The sequence below is a fragment of the Tachypleus tridentatus genome, chromosome 6 (genome assembly GCF_004210375.1).
Source record: "Tachypleus tridentatus isolate NWPU-2018 chromosome 6, ASM421037v1, whole genome shotgun sequence".
NCBI lineage: Eukaryota > Metazoa > Arthropoda > Merostomata > Xiphosura > Limulidae > Tachypleus > Tachypleus tridentatus.
In genome coordinates, this window is record NC_134830.1 from 80235930 (window position 1) to 80261396 (window position 25467).

The 25467-nt window shown below is 29.5% G+C and overlaps 2 protein-coding genes across 8 annotated transcripts in view; both read right to left on the bottom strand.

Moving 5' to 3' along the window:
* Positions 1-25467, bottom strand: part of LOC143252897 (patronin-like) — a 104694-nt gene that overhangs the window by 16551 nt on the left and 62676 nt on the right. For all 7 annotated transcript variants that reach the window (XM_076505716.1, XM_076505717.1, XM_076505718.1 and 4 more), the window contains 5 exons: positions 21006-21153; positions 19145-19262; positions 17653-17904; positions 11269-11478; positions 5928-6051 (listed from right to left, as the gene is read on the bottom strand). In XM_076505716.1, the coding sequence (XP_076361831.1) occupies positions 5928-6051; positions 11269-11478; positions 17653-17904; positions 19145-19262; positions 21006-21153 (852 nt within the window). The remainder of the gene's footprint in view (positions 1-5927; positions 6052-11268; positions 11479-17652; positions 17905-19144; positions 19263-21005; positions 21154-25467) is intronic.
* Positions 6059-10155, bottom strand: LOC143252902 (uncharacterized). The gene is made up of 2 exons (XM_076505728.1): positions 8963-10155; positions 6059-8757 (listed from the first exon to the last, which is right to left on the bottom strand). The coding sequence occupies exons 1-2, from the start codon at positions 9168-9170 to the stop codon at positions 8606-8608; spliced, it is 360 nt and encodes a 119-aa protein (XP_076361843.1). The 5' UTR covers positions 9171-10155; the 3' UTR covers positions 6059-8605.

A 25467-nucleotide genomic window follows, 5' to 3' on the forward strand; every position in this document is an offset into this window, starting at 1 on the left:
AATATTTAAGGTGTAAAATACGAATACTAGAAAACAGAGAAAAAAATGCAGTGAGTAAAGTTAGCCTAATGAAACTATGTTAAATAGTAGTAGATTATAAAATGTAACTGTACAAAATAGTCCAAATACACAGTTTCTTTCAAAGATGAAGAATTAAGGGTAACAAAAGAAATTTGTTTATAAAACACTCATGCTATACTTTGATCTTCACCTTTAAATTAATCATGTCTAGAAATTTGTATGTAGTACATATTATATAAGTTTGGCCAAAATCCATCTATTTAATTAATTTAATTATGAGATATCCTGTCCAGAAGGTTAGAACAGACAGACAGATAAGGGCAAGTCAATATGCCCAACTCCACTTCATAGTGAGGCACATGAAAACCAAAACTCAGTATGTACTAAGTTAATGCTGATTTATATTAATTAACCTTTTCATAATAAAGCAGCTTTAAAAAGTTTACTTAATAAACATTATGAGAGCTCACTCTGTTTCAGGAAAGCACTAGTATAATGAAAATATTTATATTAGTTGGCTACAATGATAATTTTTATCTTTAATATCAAAAACAAAGATTCTACTTAATGAAAATAAAAAAAGAATATCAGAACACTTTGATCATCACAGGATTCAAGTTCACAGCATAAAAACATCTCCAAACAATAAAAACATTAAACACTGTAACCTGTAACACTAAAAAAGTGTTAATTCAAGCAAAATAATCTTATTACATTTTTCACATTTTAACATGTGAATGTTTCTCAGAAGAGAAATCAAGCAAAAGTAAAATGGGTACAATTACATTATTGCTTCAGTCTGTTAACACAGAGGGATTGCAATAAACACTGATCAAGATTTTAAATTGGTTAGGTTGAATAACTACATTATGTTCATTGAAAGCAAATTTCAATGCACCTAACATTGCTTATGCCAACATATTTGCATGGTGTTTAATATGAGCTTAGATCTCTTTTTAGGATTAGAGGTGAACCTGAGATTAAAAATGAGTAATTAGTGAAATTTAGTAATCAATTAAGAGTCAGGTTTGTCAATGAATTACATTCAACTAATAAATTTTTCTCCTTTGAGACTCTGATTATTGGATAAATAAAAATAACAATCTGAAACAGTACTTTTGATTAATTGGTTATTTTTGTTAATTGTAACACTAATCAATTAAGTTGAAAAACCTCAAAATAATAAAAAATAATGAGAAATCCAAATGGCAATATTTCCAATACTTAAACAGTGAAATAATTAAAAAGAGCAATAACCAGAAAAACTGATTTTGATCAGTGATTATTTTATTGACACTGATCAATTTAAACATAATTTTGATTAAATGATTATTTTATATGACACTAACACACGTAATCAATTATACTGATTAATTAAGTTAATTGCCCAATTCTACTTGACACAGCTGCTTCTTATAGAAGAGAGACTGTTGATTAGCAGTTTCAAACCACAACTAATCAGACCAATCAAATCTTTTGAACTTGTTTGGAAAGCTGTTTAAAATTAAACAAAATATTTCTAACTTAGTGTAGGTAAAGTTTATGCAAACTGATCAAATTGGGCTTATGAAGTCAATAATGGTTAACACTGCAGGTCACAATGCTTGATGTAAGACAAAAGTTAAAATAAAAGCAAAATTCTTAATTTTCTCTAAATTCTTTAAATGTCACAGAATGCTTAATGAATTTGAGTGACAATGTGCATATATCATATACATATAAAGAAAATAAATACAGACACACAGAAATAACATTTAAAAACAAATCTAAACCAACAAACACAAAAGCAGCACCTCAGTGCAATGCTAGTTTAAAATGTTAAAAAAAGTAATCAAACTTTTCTCCTCATAAGACTTAAAACTAAATTTTAAATTACTTAACACTTTGAAATGAGACACAAAAATACCATTGAAAATATAATGGATAAAAGAGCTGAAACACAAAGTGCAACAAAGATAATTAAACAACTGAACCATTTCCTGATTGCTCAGGGATCAAAGGTCATGTCATTGCATTAATATTATATGAGTTAATTTCTTAAGTAAATATTAAAAGAACACTTAAATAGAGATTTTAGTGAGTCACATGGTATGTTGAATGTAGCACTGATTAAAATTATATGTTTATGATGTCAAAATACTGAGTATATGACCAATATTAACAAGATATAATATAAAGTATGAACCTCATATTTTTTTGAAATTCTACTGAAATATGGCTTATGTAATGAACCAAACACAGTGGCCCATTCACCTCTATTTTTGGAAACAGTCCCTTAAAAACAGTTATTTAATTTATATATGGCATGTGAATAATCAATCAACAGCTTAGAATATCCCCAGAGTGGTTTTTTTCAGCCATTTTAATCTGTGTGAAGGTTACCACATTCTTTAGAACCAAAAGTGTCATTAGTTGCTTGAAGTTTCACATTTTTTAAACCTCAATAGATCTTGGTTATTAAACTTAATAAATTATAATGGAATTATATGGTCTCATTATAGTTACTTATGATGTTTTGGCTGTTCCACCATATATATAAAACCTAAAAAAAATTGTTTGTTATCCTCTATGTGTGAAATCTTAAAAAACGTAGCAACCTATGTTCAGAAACAGCTGAGTTCAAAGGCCCTAGCTAGAAGATATAATTGTTTGCTTTACTTCTTTATTTATTGTTCTATATTTTAAGAAAAACAAGTTTAATAATTTATTTATAAATAACAATAATCTTTATATGCATATATGATGTATAATAATTGAAATGTGACTGTATATTACAAAATGGTAGTCCACTAAAACACAACCAGCTTTATATTATTGGATATGCAGCCTAAGTGCATTTGGACTGCATCAATGCAAGTTAAGTAATGTTAGCTAGGCAAGACTGGAAAGTCAATATAATAAAAAATATAATATATACGCATTCATATATATTATGAGATTTAAGCTACTTAGAATAAACATTTGTATTTTCATGTGATATAATGTGTAGTCATACTAGCATGAAAAATGCACAATTTATATTTATTTCATAATTTTTATGATGGTTATAAGGTTGGTTAAGTGACAGATTAGATTCCACATTGCTAGACTACAGCAAATAAAATATAGTCTTACTAAAAATAAACGTTTTACATGCATTTAGGAGGTTTATGAGATTGTGCAAACAATATTTGAGATTTATGGAATGAAAAATATTTTTTCTAATCATAACAAGAAATCATCTTGCACTCACTCAGACTAGCAGTGAAAGTCTTGATATTTTCACAGAAAAACCTTTAGAAAAATATTTTATTAACAAATCCAATTTTTTGTGTTCAAAAATTTAAACTTTACTAAAAGTCTACTAAATTTTGGGAAGGTAAATGTAACAAAATCATAGTTCAAATAATTAATTGTGCAAATGTGTAGACAAACTAGTGTATATTATACCGAACCATCACAAAAGAGTTAAAATGACCAAATGAACTTATCACATGAACAAAACCTTGATTGACCTGTAACAGTACATATTGCAATGATCAAAGATAATCACTGCTACAATCAGGGTTCAACAACAACAAAAAAAGTTAATTTAAAAAAACAACATTTAGAAATAAATTCAATATTTTCAAAAACAATTTATCATAAATATTAATATATCAATAACAATGGAAACAGGTAAAAGAACCAGAAAGAAAAAGCATAATTCCAAAAGAAATACAGCAAATATAATATTTTAAAAATACATTTCAATACAAATAACAATATAGAGTGAAAAACAGCAATAATTATCTCAACACACTTTTTTTTTCCACAGAGTATGTCACGAGAGTACAGCCTCCTGTGATTATAAATTTACATACTTTTCTGCTACATTAATAGTATCTGTACATAATAGGTTAACTGAACCTGCCACTTCTTAGGCTTCTCAAGAGGTTATTTTCAAGAATAAGACTAAGGATTTTAGTTTCTGGCCACTATCCATTGCTCAGTAAGTAATATTTTTAATGCTATGATATATGTGCAACCTGTATCAGTACATTACACTTATCTAGTAGATAGTGTTAAAATTGAGGATTGACATTAAACTGCTTCGTAACAGATAACATACTTTATGAAATTAAAGTTATATCTTTTGGTTATAAAAATGCACCTGTCACTTTCCAAAAACTTAAGGATAAGACTTTAGCAGAAGCAACTGAATGTTCCAAGGCTTATATTGATATTATAATGCTACCACCCACATTTGTACAACAGCTGAAAGACCTCGAATTAGTTTTATACAAGCTATGTACAGCTAGTCTAACTGTAAAAGTTTCTAAAAGCACATTTTGCAAAACACAAGTGTCACATTTAGGACAATGATGACAAAGTGAAAGCTGTTACACATTTTCCAACATCAAAGATTTAAGCATATTCTTGGGTATGTGCACTTGGGTACAATCACTTAAGGAAATGTATCATGTGGAAATGAACCTTCCTCCAATTGTGTGAATGCATTCCAGAAATCAAAGTAGACTTCATGTTAATTCTGTTTTGCAACTTTCAAGAAAAAACTTTTTTTCATACTGATGTTCATATGTTGGATAAGGAGCAGTTCTGTGTCAGAAAGGTATCATGGCAAATGTCAGTAGAACATCATACTCTGCAGAATGAAGCTATACTACTATAGAAATTAGATTTTCTAGCTGTAGTCTGAGCTATAGGATATACCCAGATGGAGAATAATTTACAGCTATAACTGACCATACTGCCTTGTAAACTTAATAGATAGTCCCAAAGTTAACTGATAGACTGATGTCTTGCAAAACATAACATTTGAAAGACTGTTTCAAGCTTGCCACATAAGACGTACTAATTTTTACAGTAACATAATTAATTTCAACTGCTAGATAACTTATGTTTAACCAAACTTAAAATTGTTGCTGAATTAATCACTCAATACAAAATTGAGAAACAAACAGAGAGAGAGAAAAAAAATCCAAAGTTGCAATTCAATCTTTATGAAAAAGGTCCCTGTTCAGGCACCAAAGTAACAGTCTAAAATAAACATATTACAATTAGGGTTCAAGAACAAAACATTATTTATCCACAAGAAGAACACTTAGAAATAAATTCAACATTTACCAAAAACAAGTACCTTGCCAGGTCTTCACACCAGTATTAAGCCTTTCTTAGTATTCTGACACCACAAACCTCTAATTTTAAACAGTGCTGCATTCAAAATACTATGCAACTCACCAAGATCTATATCTATGTGTTCTTTCAATATTTACTTTTAAATTCAGAAATTAACTTTAATATATAATATTAAAGGTTGAGTTACAATCTACAATTTGATTCCAAACTTACTGACACAAATTCATAAAATAGTAGTTTAAAAAAATGTTTGAATGCAAGTCAACAAATGTGATGATGTGGCCTTTGAAACCTGACCCATTGCAAAAGGGTTAATAAACAATTTATCATAAATATTAATAAATCAATAATAATGGAATCAGGAAAAAGAATCAGAAATAAAAAAAACAAACTGATCCCCCCTCCAAACAAAAACAAAACAGCAATTATAGTGCTTCAACAATAATACCTTACAATAATAATAATGAATGACAAACAACAATAACTATCTTATGCTTCTTTCTCGTTCTTAATGAAGCTTCTAGCACAGTAGGTCACGACAATACAACCTCACGTGATCATAAGTTTATATACTCTTTTGCAACATTAATAGCATCTGCACATCACCACTTGGTGTCAGTTTCATCATACATACATGTATTTACTCAAAATACAAATGATTATGTAGAAGGTGAGTTAGCATTTTGATACAACAAAAAAATCATAGATAAACTGAACAGAAAGAAATGATAAATGAATGATAAACACAATGATAATTCTAAAAAAAAAAAAATTCTTTCTCACAATACCTTCTACCTCCATTAGCTTTCTCCACAGCATTATACTGAAAACCTGTACTGTCAAGTCTCTGTTTAACTTGAAAATCAGCTGACTGAGTACGGTGAAGAGCAGAAGGGAGAACTGTTGCTGAAACTAATTAAACTATCACTTTATTTCCTGATCCTATTATAAATATAATAATTTTAAACATTATTTGTTAATCTATTTAATATGGGAGTGTGAGAACTTAAAATCAAATGACATAAACAGCTTCTGGCTTTGTATAAAGAAAACACAATTATTCAAGAAAGAAGTTATTATGTGCCAACACAATTATTACAGCTTCCCTTTCAATAAAAAGTTCTTATTAAACAAAAATGAGCCAGTTAAGTGTCAGATATGAATAAAGTCCAGAATGAATAATAATAAAAAAAAAACAACAAATCCAACAAGGTTTCAATTTGAGATACTCAGTAACAAGTTAATCCAGTTCATCACAGACAGGTTAATTTTTATTATAAACTATATAATAAATATGATTTGGTTGTCATGTTCTTTGACAAAAATAAATAAGTAAACAAATATTTCACTACACTCATTTTCATAATGAGCAGTTACTGAGTCTATATGAAACATGGTTTCTAAACTATGTTTATTTACATAATCAAATAAAACTGTAACTCAATTTAAAAAAAAATATTAAGAAACAAGTTTACAACAGCAATAACAAGATAAGAAGATGACAAAAGCATAAATGGATCCTTGCATCTATCTACTTCTTAAATCCTTTAAATACTGCATGGCATATACTTGATTTTTTACAACTGTCACACAAAGCTATCTGCACAGAACTTACAGAATAGAGGGTAAGCTGGCCAACAGCAGTCATCTCTTGAACTACTCTTGTCTAATCATATAGCAAAATTTTACCATTGCTGTTACAGTACACTCATTGCCCCAAAGTACAGAATGAATATTTTTTCAGTGACAGATACAAACTTTCCGATTCACAGCCTAAGCACAGCAATTTATTATGAACACCTCACATGCTACCTGCACTAACTCTTTCCATTCAAGCTTCGTCATTTTGATGGAAACCTTGTAAAAACCAGATAAAATATAAAAGTGTAACTTTTAATGCTGTATGTGTATCAAACTTAGGCAAGCTCTCAGTAAACAATGAGTCTTTCACAAAAAATCCAATTTTTAAGTAAGTATGTTTGCTAAAGATTTGTACATGAACATATGAACTCATATGTGTTGACTGCTCTGAGTGCAAGGTGAGTTTCATGTTGAGATTAAAATACTTTTATTAATTTTTCAGTTTTTTTACATTTTATTTCTTAACCTATAATCTGTAAATTATTCAGCAAATGTGCAGTTCAACTTACTGTTTTGAATGATGTGGCACGACATACTTGTGATCATATTTCACGAGAAATATTATTGTTTTTCATTATATTACCTACTCTAATTTTTAACTTTTATATTTCAGTTGCTTTGACAACAATAAATAAAAAATATAAATAAAGACAAGAAACTTTGTATTTTCATTTGGCCTCTTGGTTTTTTATTGATACAAGTACATAAAATAATTATTCATTAATTGAAGAATGCACAAAAAAATAGAATAAAAACACACAAACAAAACAATATACTATAAATATTTTAATTTAGTTGGCTTTCTAACTAAGGGATAAATAATTTAAAATAATTCTCTTGGCTACTTTATCTGAATCTGACAACAGCAACTTTCACTCTGTGGGCAAAATAACTAAAATGCTGTATTGAAAACAACAAACCATGATATGCTATTCATTAAATTAAAACATTGTCTTTATGTTGGTTATAACAGAAAACATCAGAGAATTACTAGCAGTTTCTGAAAGAAAAGATGTGTCAAGTGAGCATGGCAAGTGTGGTTGATTTTCTAATTTATATCTCCATAAACAAATACCGAAGACTTTTCCAATTCAACTTCACTTTAGTAATACCCATATTATAATGATTGACACATAAATTTTGTTCTTAGATAGTATATGTTATTTCTCAATTGCTTATGTTGTAAAAGTACAGAAAATGACCATTATTCCCTTCAAACTTTGCTTCTGTTATCTGGATAATGAATTTTAGAAATTAACCTATTTCTATGTAAAAACAGGCAAATTTACATATTTTTATTTACATAAGGTGTGAATAAAACAACATGTGAATCAAGATTTACATGTATCTATATTAATGTTATACAAAAATGTTTAGAAGTTAGTAGTTTTTCGAGATTTGCGACTGTAATGTAAATCATTTTCATGTATCAGCCCTCAAATATAGTCTCCCATCATGTTTTCTTTGTTATACGCTCCTTGGTAGTGGCATTCAAAGTATAGTATATCTTTGTGGAAGCACTCGCCTTGCTACTCTGAATATGCTCCCATGTCCTCCATGAATTTATCAAGATGAGCATCAAGGATGTGTACTTTCAGGGACATCCTGCAGTCCATTTTGCAGTAGTTCTTCACCAGAGCCTCAACCAGTTCCACATAATTTTCAGCCTTGTGATTGCCCAAGAAGCCCCAAACCACTGTGACAAAGCTGCCCTATGATTTTGTTTTCTTCCTACTGAGCTTCTTGGAGAATTCTGGTCCCTCCAGGATCTTCTTTATTTGTGGTCTAACAAAAACATCAGCTTTGACAGCTTAGGGAAGAAGTCTCAAAGGTACTTGACGGCTGCAGACTCCTTATCAAAAGCTGTGACAAATTGTTTCATGAGACCCAATTTCATGTGTAATGGTGGGAACACCTTCTGGAGGTCCACTAGTGAAATAGAAAACTTCATGGTTCTCTTTTCCCCTCTGTACCATCCTGCAAAAAAGCAAAATAAAATTGTTGTCATGAAAAATAAATTTATTTCATCCACAACTAATGTGTAAGAGGTTCATGCAAAATATTTTATATATGATATTTTTTTCCATACTATTGGAAATTTAAAAAAAAAAAATTCAAAAGTTTTAAAATTTGTATAATAAAAAATCTTACTATTTGAGTGAGCATAAATTGTCTGTCTTACCTTCTAGAGTTTTTTTGCAGTGCTCGCAGGTAAAATGAGGTGCCCAGGGTTTGTTTTGATTTCCAACAAGCATGCCGAAATATGCCTTGTAGACTTCATACATTTTAGCAGATGCTGTCATAGGGTACTTTTTCACTCTTGTCTTGATAAATTGGCCACATACATAGCAGAACGCATCTGGAGAATGCTTGCAGCTTCTTAATGCCATCTCTGATAAAATCAGATAAGTCTATGTGTTCACTTTGGCAGCTAGAACTAAACTGAAGTGGTGTGTCTCTGTATACATATAATACTATGGAAATTTCTAGAAACTTCTTGTAAGTTCGAGATAATTCTCTATTAGCTATTCAGCACTAAATCTACGTGGAATGTTCTGGAAAATGGGTAAATTTGAAAACTGCATTACTCAGATCACAAAAGCAAAGTTTTAAGAGAAAAATAGGCCTTTTCCATTTACTTTAGGCATAAGCAACTGGGAAATAATACTTTCTGCCCAGGAACAAGTAAAAATTATGTTACATAGTATAATTTATGTTAAACTCGAAACATGAGAGAGGTTTTGGTTGTTAAAAAAATTAGAGAATGGGCAAAACACTAAACAAATATCACCATTCTCATTCACAAGAAAAGTGAGGATTTATTTAAATATTTTATGTTAAAATAAAAAAAAACTTTTATAATTTAACATTTGATTTATTAACTCTATTGCTATGGATTTACCTATGTACAGGGGTTAAAGGGCATGTCATCACATTTGTAGATTTACATTCAGAATATTACTGAACTACTATTTTATGAATGTATGTCAATAAATTTGACATCAAATTATAATTCAAATTTTGGTATTATAGTAAATACTAAAAAACACACCTTAATATAGATTTTCATGTGTCATATGGTATTTTAAATACAACTTTGGTTCAAATTAAATGTTTGTGATGTCCAAGTATGAAGTCTATAGTTTCTTATGAATTAGAAACTCAAATTACCAATATTGAAAAGTGAGAATATAAAAGAAGAACCTTCCATCATTTCTATTTGCTGAAATATCACTATACAGAGTGAAACAGTCACCCCCCATCTCTTCCATTTTTGGAAATACTTGCTTATGTACATCCACTTCAGTCTATTCTGTGTTTATAACCAACAAAAAAGCTCATAATTTCCCCAATGTGGTTTTCTCAGCCTCTTTAAGGTGGAAAGTTCCCAAGATAATTTCTTTTGCCTTGAATCATGGAATAAAGGCATAAGTAAAAAAGTTGTTTGAATAACATTTTTTTAAATATAGAAATACAGTTTAATATTGATAAATTACAGTGGAATTATGAGATATTGATATCGTGATTTTTAATTTTTTTGTTATTTCAAAATGCATATATAAAATTTAGAAAAGTTATTTTGTCTTGCATCCTCCAAATGCAAAATTTGGCAGTGTGTAGAATCAAAGGTACACTGAGTAAAAACTTCTTCACAATCGTAAGTAGAACTCATTGATTTTTATATTTCTTTAATTAATTGATAACTGACATTTGTTAACTTATTTGTAAATAGTAATAATACACACACACACTCACATAATGTAATGCATTATAAGTGAAACATGACTGATTTTACTTTACATCGGTCTACTACAATAAAGCCAAGACAGGTCACTTTGTAAAAGCCAGTTTTATACCTTTGGATACAGTAACATGTCAGTATGTGTGCTGCATTATTGCAACTTTGTAATGTTAATTAGATATGGCTGGTAGGTTAATAAAATAAAATATATATATAGATGTATAATGTTATGAGATTTAAGCTCTTTCAACTGAACAGTTGTGGTTTTGTGTCATAATTTATAGACCGTTTGAATGAAAAAAGCATAATTTATATCTATTTTTCCTAATTTGTTATGGTGGTTATAAGTTCAGTCAAATCAATAAAACCCATACAGAGATATAGAAGTGAAAATAAAAGATAATACACAGTTTCTTCTAAAAAAAGTTTGATAAATATCTAAAGGTTATAAAACTTTTTCATGTGAAATTTTACAATTTTCTGATGTGTAAAAGTATTTTCTATCTTAAAGTCAAACAATTGCATGTTGGATAGTCAAAATTGGAAAAGAAAAAATGCAAGAGAAAATCATTAGGTAAAAAAATCAAATATTTTGTACATGAAAGCCTTTTAATGTTCACTAATAACCTATAAAAGTTTGTAAAAATAAGAAAATACATTAAAAGTTATGGTACAAAAACTAATCAATTGAATATAAGTGCCTTAAAAAGAGTTTAGAGTACAACAAACTACATGTTTCAACTTACCCCTTTGGTGTCTAGACTTTCTCTTAGGTGATCTTTCTAAAGCTGACCAATCTCCATCAGTCCAAGGACTGGGCCTATTTAAATCTGGAAGACTACCTGAATGAGCAAAGTCATGTAGCCCTGGAATGTGACTCCATGATTGGTGAGCTACTAAAGTTGTCGATGGATACTTTGGACTTGGTTGGTTTCGTCTTCGAGGTGCAACTGGACCTTAAATTTTGAATTACATAAACAAGAAATTACTGTGATTTTAGTTATCTCAATAACAACTGCAAAAAAGTTTATTTTGATATTAATAATTTTGTACATCCTTCAATTATAAGTTCAACATATGAGATGTTTAAAAGGGCTACTGACAGCTAATGGGATGCATAACTTATTTGGAGTAAATAAAAAAAAGTATAATCTTAATATTATAATTTCTAAACATTTTATATCAATATGTTTCATATTAATATAATTTTGAAATAAGATAAAAAGAAGAATAGTTAAATAATGGTTACAGAAGTTTAAAAAACATATATACAAAAGTCTGAAAACTATAGAAATGTAACCCTTCTTAATCACAAGCAAACTGTTTATTTCTTGTGAGCAATAATTTACTTTTGAAATGCACTTAAGCTTCTATCTTATTACATTCTTGTTACTGTGTGATAAAGACCCACTTTAAGACTATATATTATTAGCCCTGATTTCATAATGATAAACAGAACCTGTTATGTACATCTTATAAATTAGTCTAAAAGCCAAAAGCTCAAAATAAAAAAGAAGTTCACTGTTATGATAATGATTTCAACATGGCATCTAAGTTAAAATGTATTTTTAAATCTTGCTTTCTGTTCTACAAATGAAACTATTATATTCAAGATAAAATCAGATTCACACAGGAATATATATTTATCAGACTAACTTCTACACTTACTGTCATGTACATTTGCTTAAATATCAATACAAGGAAATTTATATTGAAAAACAAATTAGAATTACAGTAGAAATTTCAGTTTAATCTCAAATTACCAACTTGTTTACATACCATTTCCTACCATCAGTTTCCATATATTGTATCATATTGACAACATCAGGTTTTTGCCTGTTACAACACTCAACATAAATAACTAATGAAAATATCCTTGGTAAAAGTCACTCTCTTCTGTGTAAAATACATAGAAAAATCGTCATCAATAATTAAAAAGGTTAATTCCAATAGTGATAGTAATTTTTTATAAATGCAAATTAAATTGCTGTTCTTGCCAATTTTTATGCTACTTGCATGTTATAACACACCTTGTAACAAACAAAGATATGAACCCATGCAGCTTAGAAAAATCTGTTTAAAAACTAATAGAAAGCATGTGGACCTATTGGTTATTTCACTTTTAACTTAAAAGACTGGTTGATAGTTATGAAATTTAATTTTTTTCTTTAAAACATAAGTTTCAATAATTAAGTAAAATCAAAAGTATTTCATGCTAGAGATGTTCAGTTACCTACCTTATAAGCACTGCTTACATCAATTATTGTCACACAAAATAAATTAATCAAAATTTTCATTATATTGATAAATGACAGGGAAATACTAAACTAATAAAAACTGTCATTAAGATTTCTTATTTTAGGTTAATTCAAAGTTGTTCACCTTAAACAGTTAGTTTCAATATTCAAAAAAATGAATGGTATGACAGAGTAGTTATAACTATTTTTTTATTTTTACAGCCATCTTAATCTCCTGTGGGTTATATGGATGTAACTGGTTTATAAGCCTATTAATTGCTCACCCTTATTTTGTGCAGAACTGATATGTGTATCATGAACAAGCTTTTATAAAAAGTAACAAAACTCAAAAATGTGTCAAAAAGCTTTAAAGAGAGAAAAAAGGAAAACCAAAAATTAAACAGAGTCAAAAAACTTGTTTTTTCATGCGAGCCTTTCTAAAACAAGTGCAACCTATATAGGAAAAAGTAATTACAAACAGAAAAATATTATAATCATGTAACTATCACACATATTTACAAATCAACTGTGTGCAGATAATTCAAAAGGCTGAAAACAGAGCAAACTTAATATCTTTTGATCAAAGCAAACCACTAGGTCAGACCAAAACTAAAACACAACCTGGTAATGAGTACAGCTAACTGAATATACTTTTCTCACATCGTTTCATCACTTAGATACCCCTGCTATTAACAATGTTTTTCACCATAGTCCCAGTTAAAGTCACAAGATTCAGCCAGTTTGGAAGATTTACAATGTTCAATATGTTGAATTTTATTACTTTTAGTTTTTGTAGTTTTTACTTTTATTGTAAAGATTGCTTTCATTGTTAGCTTAATATATGTATTTAGAACCAATGTAAATCTCCCAAACTAGCTTACGGAACACAAGCTATTGGCTCAAATGCCTGAGGTAGATTTAAAGTTCATCAAGTAATGTGGTATCAATATAACCACTTATATACTGAACTTTCCACAACCTTCCCTAAACACATCTTGTAACTTACAACAACAACAACAAAAATTAAATATCTAATACTATGTAAATTGGGAGGAGCATGGCACCTGGCAACTGAGATAAGTTGCTAACCATGTTACTGTTAAGTCTGGAATCAAGTTACAGAACTTTATGAAGATACAAAATAACAAATAAGAAATCAAATAAGAATGTTATTCATATAGTACATAACCAGAATACTTGGTCTTAATGAATATTACAGTATATTAAACATATTATGAGGTACATCTAATACTACTACTCCCACTTTAATCCTTGTCATTTAAAACACGTGGAGAGGTATCAGCTAAAACTAAATGCCTGTAAAAGCTGAAAGTTTACAGCCAATAAGCAAGTCATAAATATGGCAAAGAAAGTAACTAGTAAAAACCAATGTAGCTTATTTAATGACTACTAGTATTAAGAACATGTATAAACAGCTTAAAAGAACTGAAGGTAAAAAAGCAGTGGTCAATAATACATTAAAGCAGTGTTATATTACCATAGTCTATTTTAAAAAGAATAAGTGTGTAGGCTTGGAAATTCATACAATGTTGTATTGATATTTTATAAAATTTCTAAGCCCATAATAAATAACAGGAATACTACTGGACTGCCAACAGAGTTGAAGAAATTTTGTGTTTAAAATATGATGGGAAAAAAAAATCTAACTTATGAATAATGAGTATTTATGAGCTCCATCCTAGAAGCCATTTTGTTTAAATTCTATAGCACCTAATATACTCTAAGTGGTAAAAATTGCAATATAATTTATTTGGAAATTTTAGTTTTGAGACCCAGAAACTGTAGCTGGAAGAAGAAGAAAAAAAAAGCTTAGGTTCTGTACATTGTTTTGTGATATCAATACTGACTTTAATTCAATAATTATTTGATAAAGCATTTAAACCTATTGCATCACACAGGTCAAAGTGCATATTACAATGTTGTACAGAATTGCATTCAAAATTTAATTAAACTACTTTATTATCAATATATATAAATGAAATTGGCATAAAAACATAGCTAATAAATCAAACTAATATTATATCAATCAAAAGTTTTAATTGTGTAAAGAATTACTTTTAAAAAATCATCCATCGTTTCCAATATGAAAATTGTGACATCTGCTCTCGAGGTCTTCCCCTTTCTATAATTTATTTACCATCTCTCCAAGTAGAAAATTTAACACAAATTATTCATACAATATAGTTATTACTCAAGCAAAGCATAAGTTTTATAGTCTTCAATCTATAAACTAGAAAATGAGACCCTTCTTACTATGCTTCCCAGTCATATCCTCTCTTTCACAAATTACCAACAGTCCTCTGATGTATAATACTATATCATTTGTAACCAACAGAAAGCCAATGTTTTATTCTATCAAATGGTCTATTATATTGTTTTCTGTAAAGAGAACTGCCTATTTTGCTTCTACTTCAAACTTCATTACCATAGGAAAAACATCAATGAACTTGGCTCTTAGACATTATGCATGGTCTGCTTTTAGCATGCTATTACTCTGTGTCCTTAGTGGCAGTATTTAATTAAATAAAAAAAAAATGTTTAATGTGGAGTACCATTTGTATAACAGAGTAGATTTAAGTTTCATCAAGAGATAACTGCAAAAGAAAAGACACCAGGTAAGTGCTACATTTTTTTCTCATATATATTCACTATTTATTATTACAAAAATAATTAAAATATCAAACTTAGAAACTTTTTAAGCTTTTAAGCTACATTAAAAATAATCATAATGATAAAAATTATTTACAAAATATGCTCAAGAGTGGATTAGATAAATAGATAGGGTAGAGTGAGCTCACATTTTTTGTGTGGTTTATACTCTTTATGGTAGGATTATTCATCAGACACAGTTTAAAAGCAATAAAATAATAAAATTAACCATAAATAGATGTATACTGTTATAACCTTTAAGCTATTTAGTATAAACAATTGTGATTTCCTGTTACAAATTACAGTAATTCTAGAAAGAAAGATGGTACTTTAAAAATACTTCCTAATTTTTATGGCAATTACATGGTTAGTAAAATTGACTGATCATGTATAGTTATAGTGTAAAAAATAACAAATATAAAATTTTCAAAAAGAGCAAAAAAATGGAACAAAAAACACTGTAGTTAGGAGAACTTAGAGAAGACACATATGAAAATTATTTTGTACTCAATGCAGCACTCAAACACCATATAATTATCAATAAAGTTTTATAAAATACTTAATTAATAACTCTGATTTTTTAGTATGTGAAAGATTACTATTGCAAGCTTGCTAAGTTTCATACTATGTCAAGATCATGTAAGATACTTCACCTCATTGCAACAGTTAATTTGCTTATCCCAACACAAGTGATATTTGGATAAGCAATCATACAAGTTCTATTTTCAACAGTGTAACTACATGAAACATGGTTACACAGTAAGTTTTTTTTTCAAACTGTGATGATTAATAAAAAGATAAACTAAAAAGAAAATTGAACACATGTTATTTGACTTCTTATTTCATTCCCATATTCATTAACATTTATAATATGCTACAATGAGTCCAAAATCTTAGTACTTCCCTTAATTTGTTTCTCTTTATCTATAACTCTGTGTTTTTCCCCAAGTTTTGTAAACTTGTTTACCACCACCTTATTAGTTTTCTTAATAAATTAGATACCTAGAAATCTTACTTTGCAATTTTGTATAACTATCTTTATGTGTAATTTATTTCAATCCCAAGTTTTCAATCAAAGTAATACATTTATCTTTATTCTATTAATATGTAGTTGTTTTTAAATTTAATATAATGTAAAGAAAAACATGTCCACATTCACCTTTTGGGTACATACAATCAGGGTCAACCAGATGCAGTTAAATATGAAGTTTCTTTATACTTCCTATTTTAAAATATTTTAGGTGAATTTGCTTTGACAAACTATTGTTTCCTGCTTTTCTCTATAGATCTGATATAAGTACAAAAATGAATAGATTACTAAGACTTTGTAAGTTCTAAACAAGATGGTCTATAGAGTTTTGGCCCTAGCAAAGGCTTTACAAGCAATAACCTACATAAAATATAACTGAAATACTAAAACTGATCTTTAGCTCTGAAAAAGACATGAAAAAAAGAGACTTGCAACCATTATTGATATCATGACATCTAAAACTGACTCAACAATGATTGCAATACTTATTACTTTATCAGATACTTTGGACATCACAAGCTAACAAGCCAAGTGAATTTTGGTATTGAGTTAAGATCTGACCAGCAATATGGCATAAAAAACATAAAGTAGATTAAACATACTGGAGAAAAGAATTTAATTTTAGTTTGTTTTAAGTGCTGTCTAAAGATACACAAAGAATATCTGCACTAGCCACCCCTAATTTAGCAGTGACAAACTAGAGAGAAGGCAGCTAGTTAATATCACCATCACCAATTCTTGGACTACTCGTTTACCAAGAAACAGTGGGACTGATGGTCCCATTATAATGGCATTACAGCTGAAAAGATGAGCACTTTTGGTATGATGACGATACAAATCTGCCACCCACAGATTGTGAATCAAGTGCCTTAATCACCAGGCCATATCAGGCCAGAAAAAGAAAGTTATAATATATGTAATTATTTCTATACAAATTTTCAATATATTTCCTGCATCAGTTAGCAGGTTGAAAAAACAAGACACAGCATGTAAAAAAAACCTGGATGCAATAAAAATCTAAAATCAAAGAAACTAGAGTACTAATAAACTGTAAAATTATAACTTACATAGTCGAAACTTTTAATCTCTATACTGAATTTTTATCATGTTGTAAAATTTAACTACAGACACATTTTTCTGTAAACAAACTTTAAAATCAACCAAGCCCAAAAAGGTAAAGAAAATTTAGGCACCTTCAATAGAAAGTTTTTGCTCTTCTTTGATTCCTGGTCGAATGACACACTTCGCTGGTCTAATTTCAAATAGGAACATAAGATCAGCTATGAAGGCCAGTACATTCTGTCTTAAGGAGGAATGCATGTACAACATGTCTTCTAGAGTTAGGAAATATATATCACAGGGAAGGATTTGAGTACAAAACTGCTCTATCAGCTGCAGATTGTATACAGAGTCTGACAATTTCATAGGATCATGAAAACATATCTCTGTAAAGAGAAAATAAAAAGTCAAATGTTAGTTTTGAATAACTTTTAATTCAAAGTTCTACAAAAACAAGATAGTTGAGTGAATGTATTAACGATCACTAAAAATTTATGACATGTTATTTTCTAAACTGGAAAAAAATTTAACTGGCATGTTCACACTCAAAGGAAAGAAAATTGTGGTAATTTTTTTTATTACATTGTATAATATTGGTCCAGAAGACAACACTAAATTATAAGCAAGATGTGAAAATACAGAAATATTTTGCATAATATAAATGTCTTGACTGATCTAAGTAACTAATAAAAAAAAATTTCAACTCTAAGTGAATACTATACAGAGTAAGACTTGGTCTGATTTTTCTTTATTTAGTATTATATTTAATTCACCGTGCTCTATAAACTTCCATATATAAACTCCTATATGAAAAAAAAAAATTAATTCAAGAACTATAATATAAAATTAATTTACTTTTTAAACTTATGAACACAGTTGATTTGTGTAATTATAAGTACTACCAGGGATCATTCCTTAACAGAAGGGCTGTTCCCACCAAGTTTCAATTCTTTTGGGTGTTTTCCATACAGAAATTTATTTACTTACAATGCATCTATTTCATTTATTTTGACACTTCAAACTATGCTGCTCAGCTTTAATTATATACTTACTGTCATTCTTTTGTAATGTACCATCATTTTCATATACATTTGTTATTCCTCTAATTCCTTAATAATTCAAAACAAAGCTGTAAAGAGATGTTCTGTTAAATTGTAAACATGCAGTTTTTCTTTAAATCAAACAAAAATAAAAGGTTTATTGGTTAACTGAAAGTTTCATTCCACCAAATCTATCTTTTTTGTTTTTCTTTTTCACCATTGCTCCATTGATTACTGATTTGTTGTACAGGGTAGTCTGGCTCTGGCAGTTGAATGCACGTGTGATATACACGGTGCATAGCTTGCAAAATTCTACATGAATTCCATAGTTAATAAGCAAATTTGACATATTTAAATGCACATGTGCCATACATGGTGTATAGTTTGCAAAAAATTCTTGATGCATTCCACAGTTAATGGATTAATTTGACATATTTGTGATAACACTCTCTTTGTTAACCTGAAGATGACCTAACAAGGTCGAAAAACTGTTCTGTACTTTATTTCAATTAAAGTTTTAATACCCATACCAACTATCTAGAGAATACAACTTGACAGACATGTGTTCAAATTCCTAAAAACTAACCTTTCCAGTGAAGGTAATTAGGACAGTAGAAGCTAAGTAAAGAATTTAAACTGCAACCATCACTTAAATCTGCAAGGTCTTCTATAATAGGAATATATGGAACTATTTTCTGTTGTTCCTAGAAAGAAAGAAATTAATATGACACCACAAACATAAAAAATTTCTTAATGTATACTGAAATGTTTTTGTAGTCAGTTGATGTAGAACATGCAATATTTTTTTAATTATAATAGAAAGGTGCATGTTCTTGCCAGATTAAGAGGTAGAACTCAACATAAAACTTATTTCAATTTACTAGCTATATTACTTTATACACTTAAACTACAAAATGACTCAGCATTATGTTCACTTGTACTTTTGCCTTCTCATACTACAATGAAGTGTGATGTACATGCATTTTACTGTTTTAGGCAACTGATATTACCACAGGTATTCAAATTTAAGTTCTGTATTGTGTATTCTTCAAAAACGTTTTTTATTTTTATTTTGGCAAGTTGTGTTATTTGTTTGTAACAGCTTATTTAGTATTTATTTCAAAGGGGTAATTAACTTTCAGTAACAGAAAAATACAAACAATTTTTACTGTCAGTACCTAGTTGAGGTAGTTTACTTACATTTATGGCTAATTAACTTTTTCATCATCCTGAATATTTAATTTTCTAAAACTAAATGATTTATTAGTATGTTCAAGATAACAACATTCTCAGAGAAGCAGCTTAATGTACCATGACGTGCCATTAGTTTTGTAACTCCAAGCTCAGTGAAAAATGAAATAAATGGATTTTAAAGTGCATATAATATGAAACTAAATTAATATATTTTTGAATCAGTTACAATTTTAACTTTTTTTTTTCAAAGAAGATAATGCTCTATTCCTAAAATGTTTCTATGCCATTCACCAATAATTACTATTTCAGTTTGGTGATAATTAGTTCAGTAGTTACCCCAGTTTTAAGCAAACACACACAGACAGACTTTTGTCCAACAATGGTTTAGACTATCAATCCTACATACTAAAACACAGTAAGGATAAAACGAAACTTCAAAAACAATTAAAGTTGAAACCATTCTTAAGTTTCATTATTTTTGCAAATGACTACATTATATATATATATACCCAGAAATAAACACAAAGTCATCTAAGTTCACTTGTATAAATGAGAAACTCTTTCCTGTTGAACTCACTAGCTGAATAACATAATATAATCAAATAGCAGAAACACGTGCTCTAATACATTATTTTCTTTTACAGTATGCATTAAAACTGCTACTAACAGTAAGGCTGTTAATAATAGTTCAGAAAATTAAGATAAGTCTATATTATATATGACATTCATATACTATTTCATTTATATTTATTGGCCATCTTTAATAAATAAAACAAAATTCAAAATATTATGTACAACTTAGTGATTACTATTATTCCAAAATTTACTAAAATCTTCATGAATCAATAAGCCACACAACCATTTACTTGTACACATACACCAATATTTGAACAAAATGTAACAAGAATTGTTTATAATATTAGATGTAACATATAAACTGGGCATATTTGGTTTATTTTCATACTTCAGTCTACAAATAAGTAAGGTTCTTAACCAGAAGATGAACTAGGAAGGTTGAAACGTTGTTCTCTCCTTATCAATAAAAGTGTTTATACCCATACCAGAAATTCTGAGATATATTTTTATTTCTAGTGGGTTTCTTGTGATCAAAAATAGTTTACTTTGTTTATTAGGATATTATATTTTTGGAAATGACAAATAAATCTGACTATATATACATACATTATTTTAATATAATGCATTGCCAAACCTACATTTTTATTTAATACCTTTGGTCTTGTATTCAGACTTACATAAGAAGCCTTTTGTGAAGTGTGATATGAGCCAAGTTCACCCTCAATCTTCCATCTCATTTTAATGCAACATTTGTTCAACCACAAGATGGCAGCATCTTCAGGGCCTTTAGGGACTTCATCAGGAACAAGGACTGAGGAAAACCTCCTGAATATATCCAAAAATTAATATTTCTTCATACATTAATGCAGTTTTTTATATTATTAATTACTTTTTTGTAGTTTAGTTACAAAATCCTGAAATAAGTGTCTTGTATACAAATAATATGCCTTTGCTTATGATAAATTGTTTCTTAATATTGTGGTCAGCAGCTTGATGATAGAACTACATCCTTACAAATTACAAATGAAGAAGCAAATTCTTAACAGAAAAATAAAATGTCCTTCTTCTATTTATTAATTTTGCAACAAGTGAGACTGAAAACCACTGGAATAGAAACAAAAAACTATATTTTTTTTAATATTAAAAAAATATATCACAAACAATAAAATGTTTAGAGCAGTTTCAAAGCAACATAATTTATGTTAATTAAGCAATCTCATTAAGAAAATTTATTATTATTCCAAAAGTTTAATTTATAAAACAATGTTTAGAGGAAGAACACCAAGAAAATGAAATGGGCCAAAGGATATTTGTTTGAAATTTATTTCCTTTTCATTTTTACATCATTTCTTCTGTGAGCAAAGGGCAAAAACAACAGAAAAGAGCATTACAAGCATTGTTAAAAGAAAACAAGTTATCAAAAAAAAGGTTAATTTCCACCATTAATATATTTTATCAGATGTTTCAAACAAGGAGTAAGTTCCAACACATTGTTCAAATAATATTTTATTGTTATTTTCAGTGCATGTAGTACAAGTAAACAAAACACAAACATTGCAAGAAAATTAATTATAAAATGTTTAATGCTGATCTTACTATTCATGTATTACAAAATATTGCACTTAAAAAAAAATCCAAAACCCAAGAACACTATTTTACAATTTTCAAATTTCTTACAACATGCTCATTTGCTAATTTTGTGTATATTCACTAAGATTTTTTTATCAAAAAGTATTACAAAACTGTAAATAAAAATATGCCATTAAACTACGATAAAAAGTATTAAGCACATTATTATTCTCTCCAATGTAAATTTATTTTCAACAGCACTAAAAAAAATAAGCTGAAAGATGTTATTTATATTAGCAAATCACTGTACTAACAGCTGCATAATACAAATTTCAATTGAAGTTGAATGTATGAATATCAAATATTCATAGCTTGTTTCAAGTGTGGAATGAAGATTTTTCATGTAACCAGCACTACAAAAGAATTTTCTAGTTTGGTCTGACAAACATTCCATCACATTCTTTGAATGTGAAAATAAAATACTTTAACAATTATTAAAAAGTACCTAAACTCGGTGTATTAAATAGTAGTATATGACTCCAATTCTTCAAAATCATCAGTTACTATAGTGCAATGAATTAAAAAATATTAAGCTGTTTGCACTCAGGATACACCAAGTCCAACTGCGTACAAATACAGCTTAGAAGTACCTATTTTTTAATCCCTGTAGAACTGTCTTCTCTATACTACATAAAACATTTGAGAAAAAGTAAGAAAAATATGGGAGTCAAAATTATTAAAAAAATTTTACACAGGTCTTTAATAAATTAATTTTTAATCCTTCTCAAATACTTGTAATAGTGAATACTTCCATAAATTTAAAATTAAAGGTCTGCACCTGTATTAGTTTTCTCTCGATTTAATGTCACTGTGCTTTTGGTTGTGAAGACACTGAGGTGGTTTAACGTCAAATAGCCATCTGATAAAATCCAAAAACACAAGCTTTTCAGTATGCTTGGTATATGCATGCAAAAAAGCACTGCAGTTGTATAAAATCTAAGAGTGCACATATCAATGCATGAACCTGACGATAATTGTTCGCTCCTCTACATAAAAAAAATTTTCTCGACCCAAACCAGCCATTTTTACACATATTTTTCTCTACAAGTGGGTTTTCTCGTCATCACTGATCACTAATGTACAATCTGTTATATAGATATACTTACTTTTAATTTCATATAAATAAATAAATAGCATAATATTTTTGTATATTTATTTACAATTTTACATTAAGGATAACACAGTTAATTTTACCTAGGTTAAGCTTTAACAGTGATTTATGGGTAGGTTGGAGTTCCTGAGGGAAGGAATGAAATAAGGTTCAATGGCATTGCAAAGTTTGATTGGTTGATTGATTTGGTGTGTTATGGGGCAAAGCAACTAGGCTATCTGCACTGAATATCCTGTAAAAAGTTAAAATTAAAATTATAAAAATTCATAAAAGGAAATTAAAGTAATACAAAACAGTCTAATTTTTGAATTAAAAACATAAATAGCATTAAGTCCAATTTTTACATCTAGTCTATTGTAGTAAGAGAAAAACTACAATAAAACAAGGTGTAAAGAACTTCCTCTAGCATAACTGTAATTATCATAACTTGCCAGGATGACTAAAAAGTAAGTTCAAAAATCAGCATTAGCAAAAATCAGCAAAATTAAAAAATACAAAGATTAATGGCCTTTAAGAAACTAAAAACATTTTTAAGGTGGACAGTGTCACCATTGCCAATAACGCTGTCTACCATTACAGATAAGCCTTGGATAGAACATGTTTAAAATGGTGCCATCGTTGAGAGTCATAATTATAGCAAGACAGTAAAATGTGGTTTATTGTGACCTGAGGGTTACACAGAAAAGTCACATTTGGATACTGTAATAAGTCATGGTAAAATGGGCTGAGCAGTAGATACTGCAATGTTATCAAAGGACAGACCCAATTCATTCAACTGCACCTGGATACAAAGGCCAAAAGAAGCAATAGCAGACTATCTATTCTGAAAAAGCATGGCCCACTGAGGAAGTAAAACACAACTCCAGGTGGAATGTTATGGTAAGGATTGAAGTTTCCAAGCATACAGCAAAGACAGTTGCAAACAGCAGAGGTATATAGGAGGTTCATGAGACTCTGTGCATATGCTCTGAACTGGAGAAGTGCAGAAAGCCCCAGTGCAGAGCTGAAGTCCTTGACTATGAACAGGGTTCAGCACCTTCAAGGCTGAGGTTCTGGTAGAGGTACAGACCAGTGATCCATAGTCTAGTTTTGATCGAATAGGAGCACAATATATTTTTAGCATAGAACATTGATCCACTTCCTAAGTGGTGGAAGAAAGGATATGGAGGATATTCAGTACTCTTATACATTTGACTCATAGCTGCTTGATGTGTGGTATAAAGGTCAGCTTAGAGTCAAAAATAAGCCTCAAAGGTTTTGTCTCAGGGACCACAGAGTTCAGGGTCATGGTGAATATCCTGTTGGCAGCAAAAGTGCATGCCAGCAGTTTTAGAGACAGAGAAGGTAAAGCTGTTTTCTGTGGTCCACTTAATTGAATAATTAGGGCAGTCTGTAGTTGCTGCTCAATATACCTCATGCTTAACAACTGACATGAGATGTGAAAGTTGCAGACATAGAGCCTGTTTACAACAGTAAGGGGGAATTGTTTAGTGACGGCATTAATCTTTACACTGAAGAAAGTGACACTCAAAACACATCCCTGAGAGACTCCAAGTTCCTGTAGAAAAGAATGGAAAAGTGTCAAACCCACATGAACTTGGAATCACCTGTCCATTAAAAATTTAATAAAAATGGGCAAATGGCCACATAACCCATATATATGGATGTCATACAAAATGCCATACTTCCATGTTGTATCAATGTCAAAGAATATTGATACAAGATGTTATCATTTGAGAAAGGCATTCCTGATTGACGTTTCAAGTCGAACCAGGTGGTCCATGGTGGAGCGCTGTTGTAAGAACCCACACTGGGTGGGTGAGAGGAGGTTGTTTGATTTGAGGAACCAAAAACGATGAGCATTATCCATTCTCTTTAACGTCTTACAGAGACAACTCAACAAAGCAATTGGATAGTACTTTGAAGGAATCTTGGGATCCTTCCCAGGCTTAGAGAAAGGTAGGAAAATATTTTGGCACCAGGAAAAACATTTTCCTGCCAGATCCAGTAAAAGAAAATCAGAAGAATAGTAAGAGAAGCAGGAGATAGATGGTGTAGCATTTCATAGGGTACATCATCAGGTTTGACCAATGTACTGCCAGACTGATTAAGGGTCAATTTGAGATCCACCAGTGTAAAGGAACGATTATAGTCATAGAGACAATGAGCTAAAATGGAAAGAGGTGATCGCTCTGCCAGAGTCTTGATGTCAAAAAAGATGGAGGATGAAGCAGAAGTGCTAGATACCTAGCAAAAGCTTTCACCAATAGTATCAGCTACTTCCTAGCCATCAGAGAGCAAGATCAAGAAGGAGACAGAACTATATTGCTCACTGACCTTTCAAATCTTGTCCCACATTATTTTGAAACTGTTGATAGAAGATATGCTGGTTGTGAACT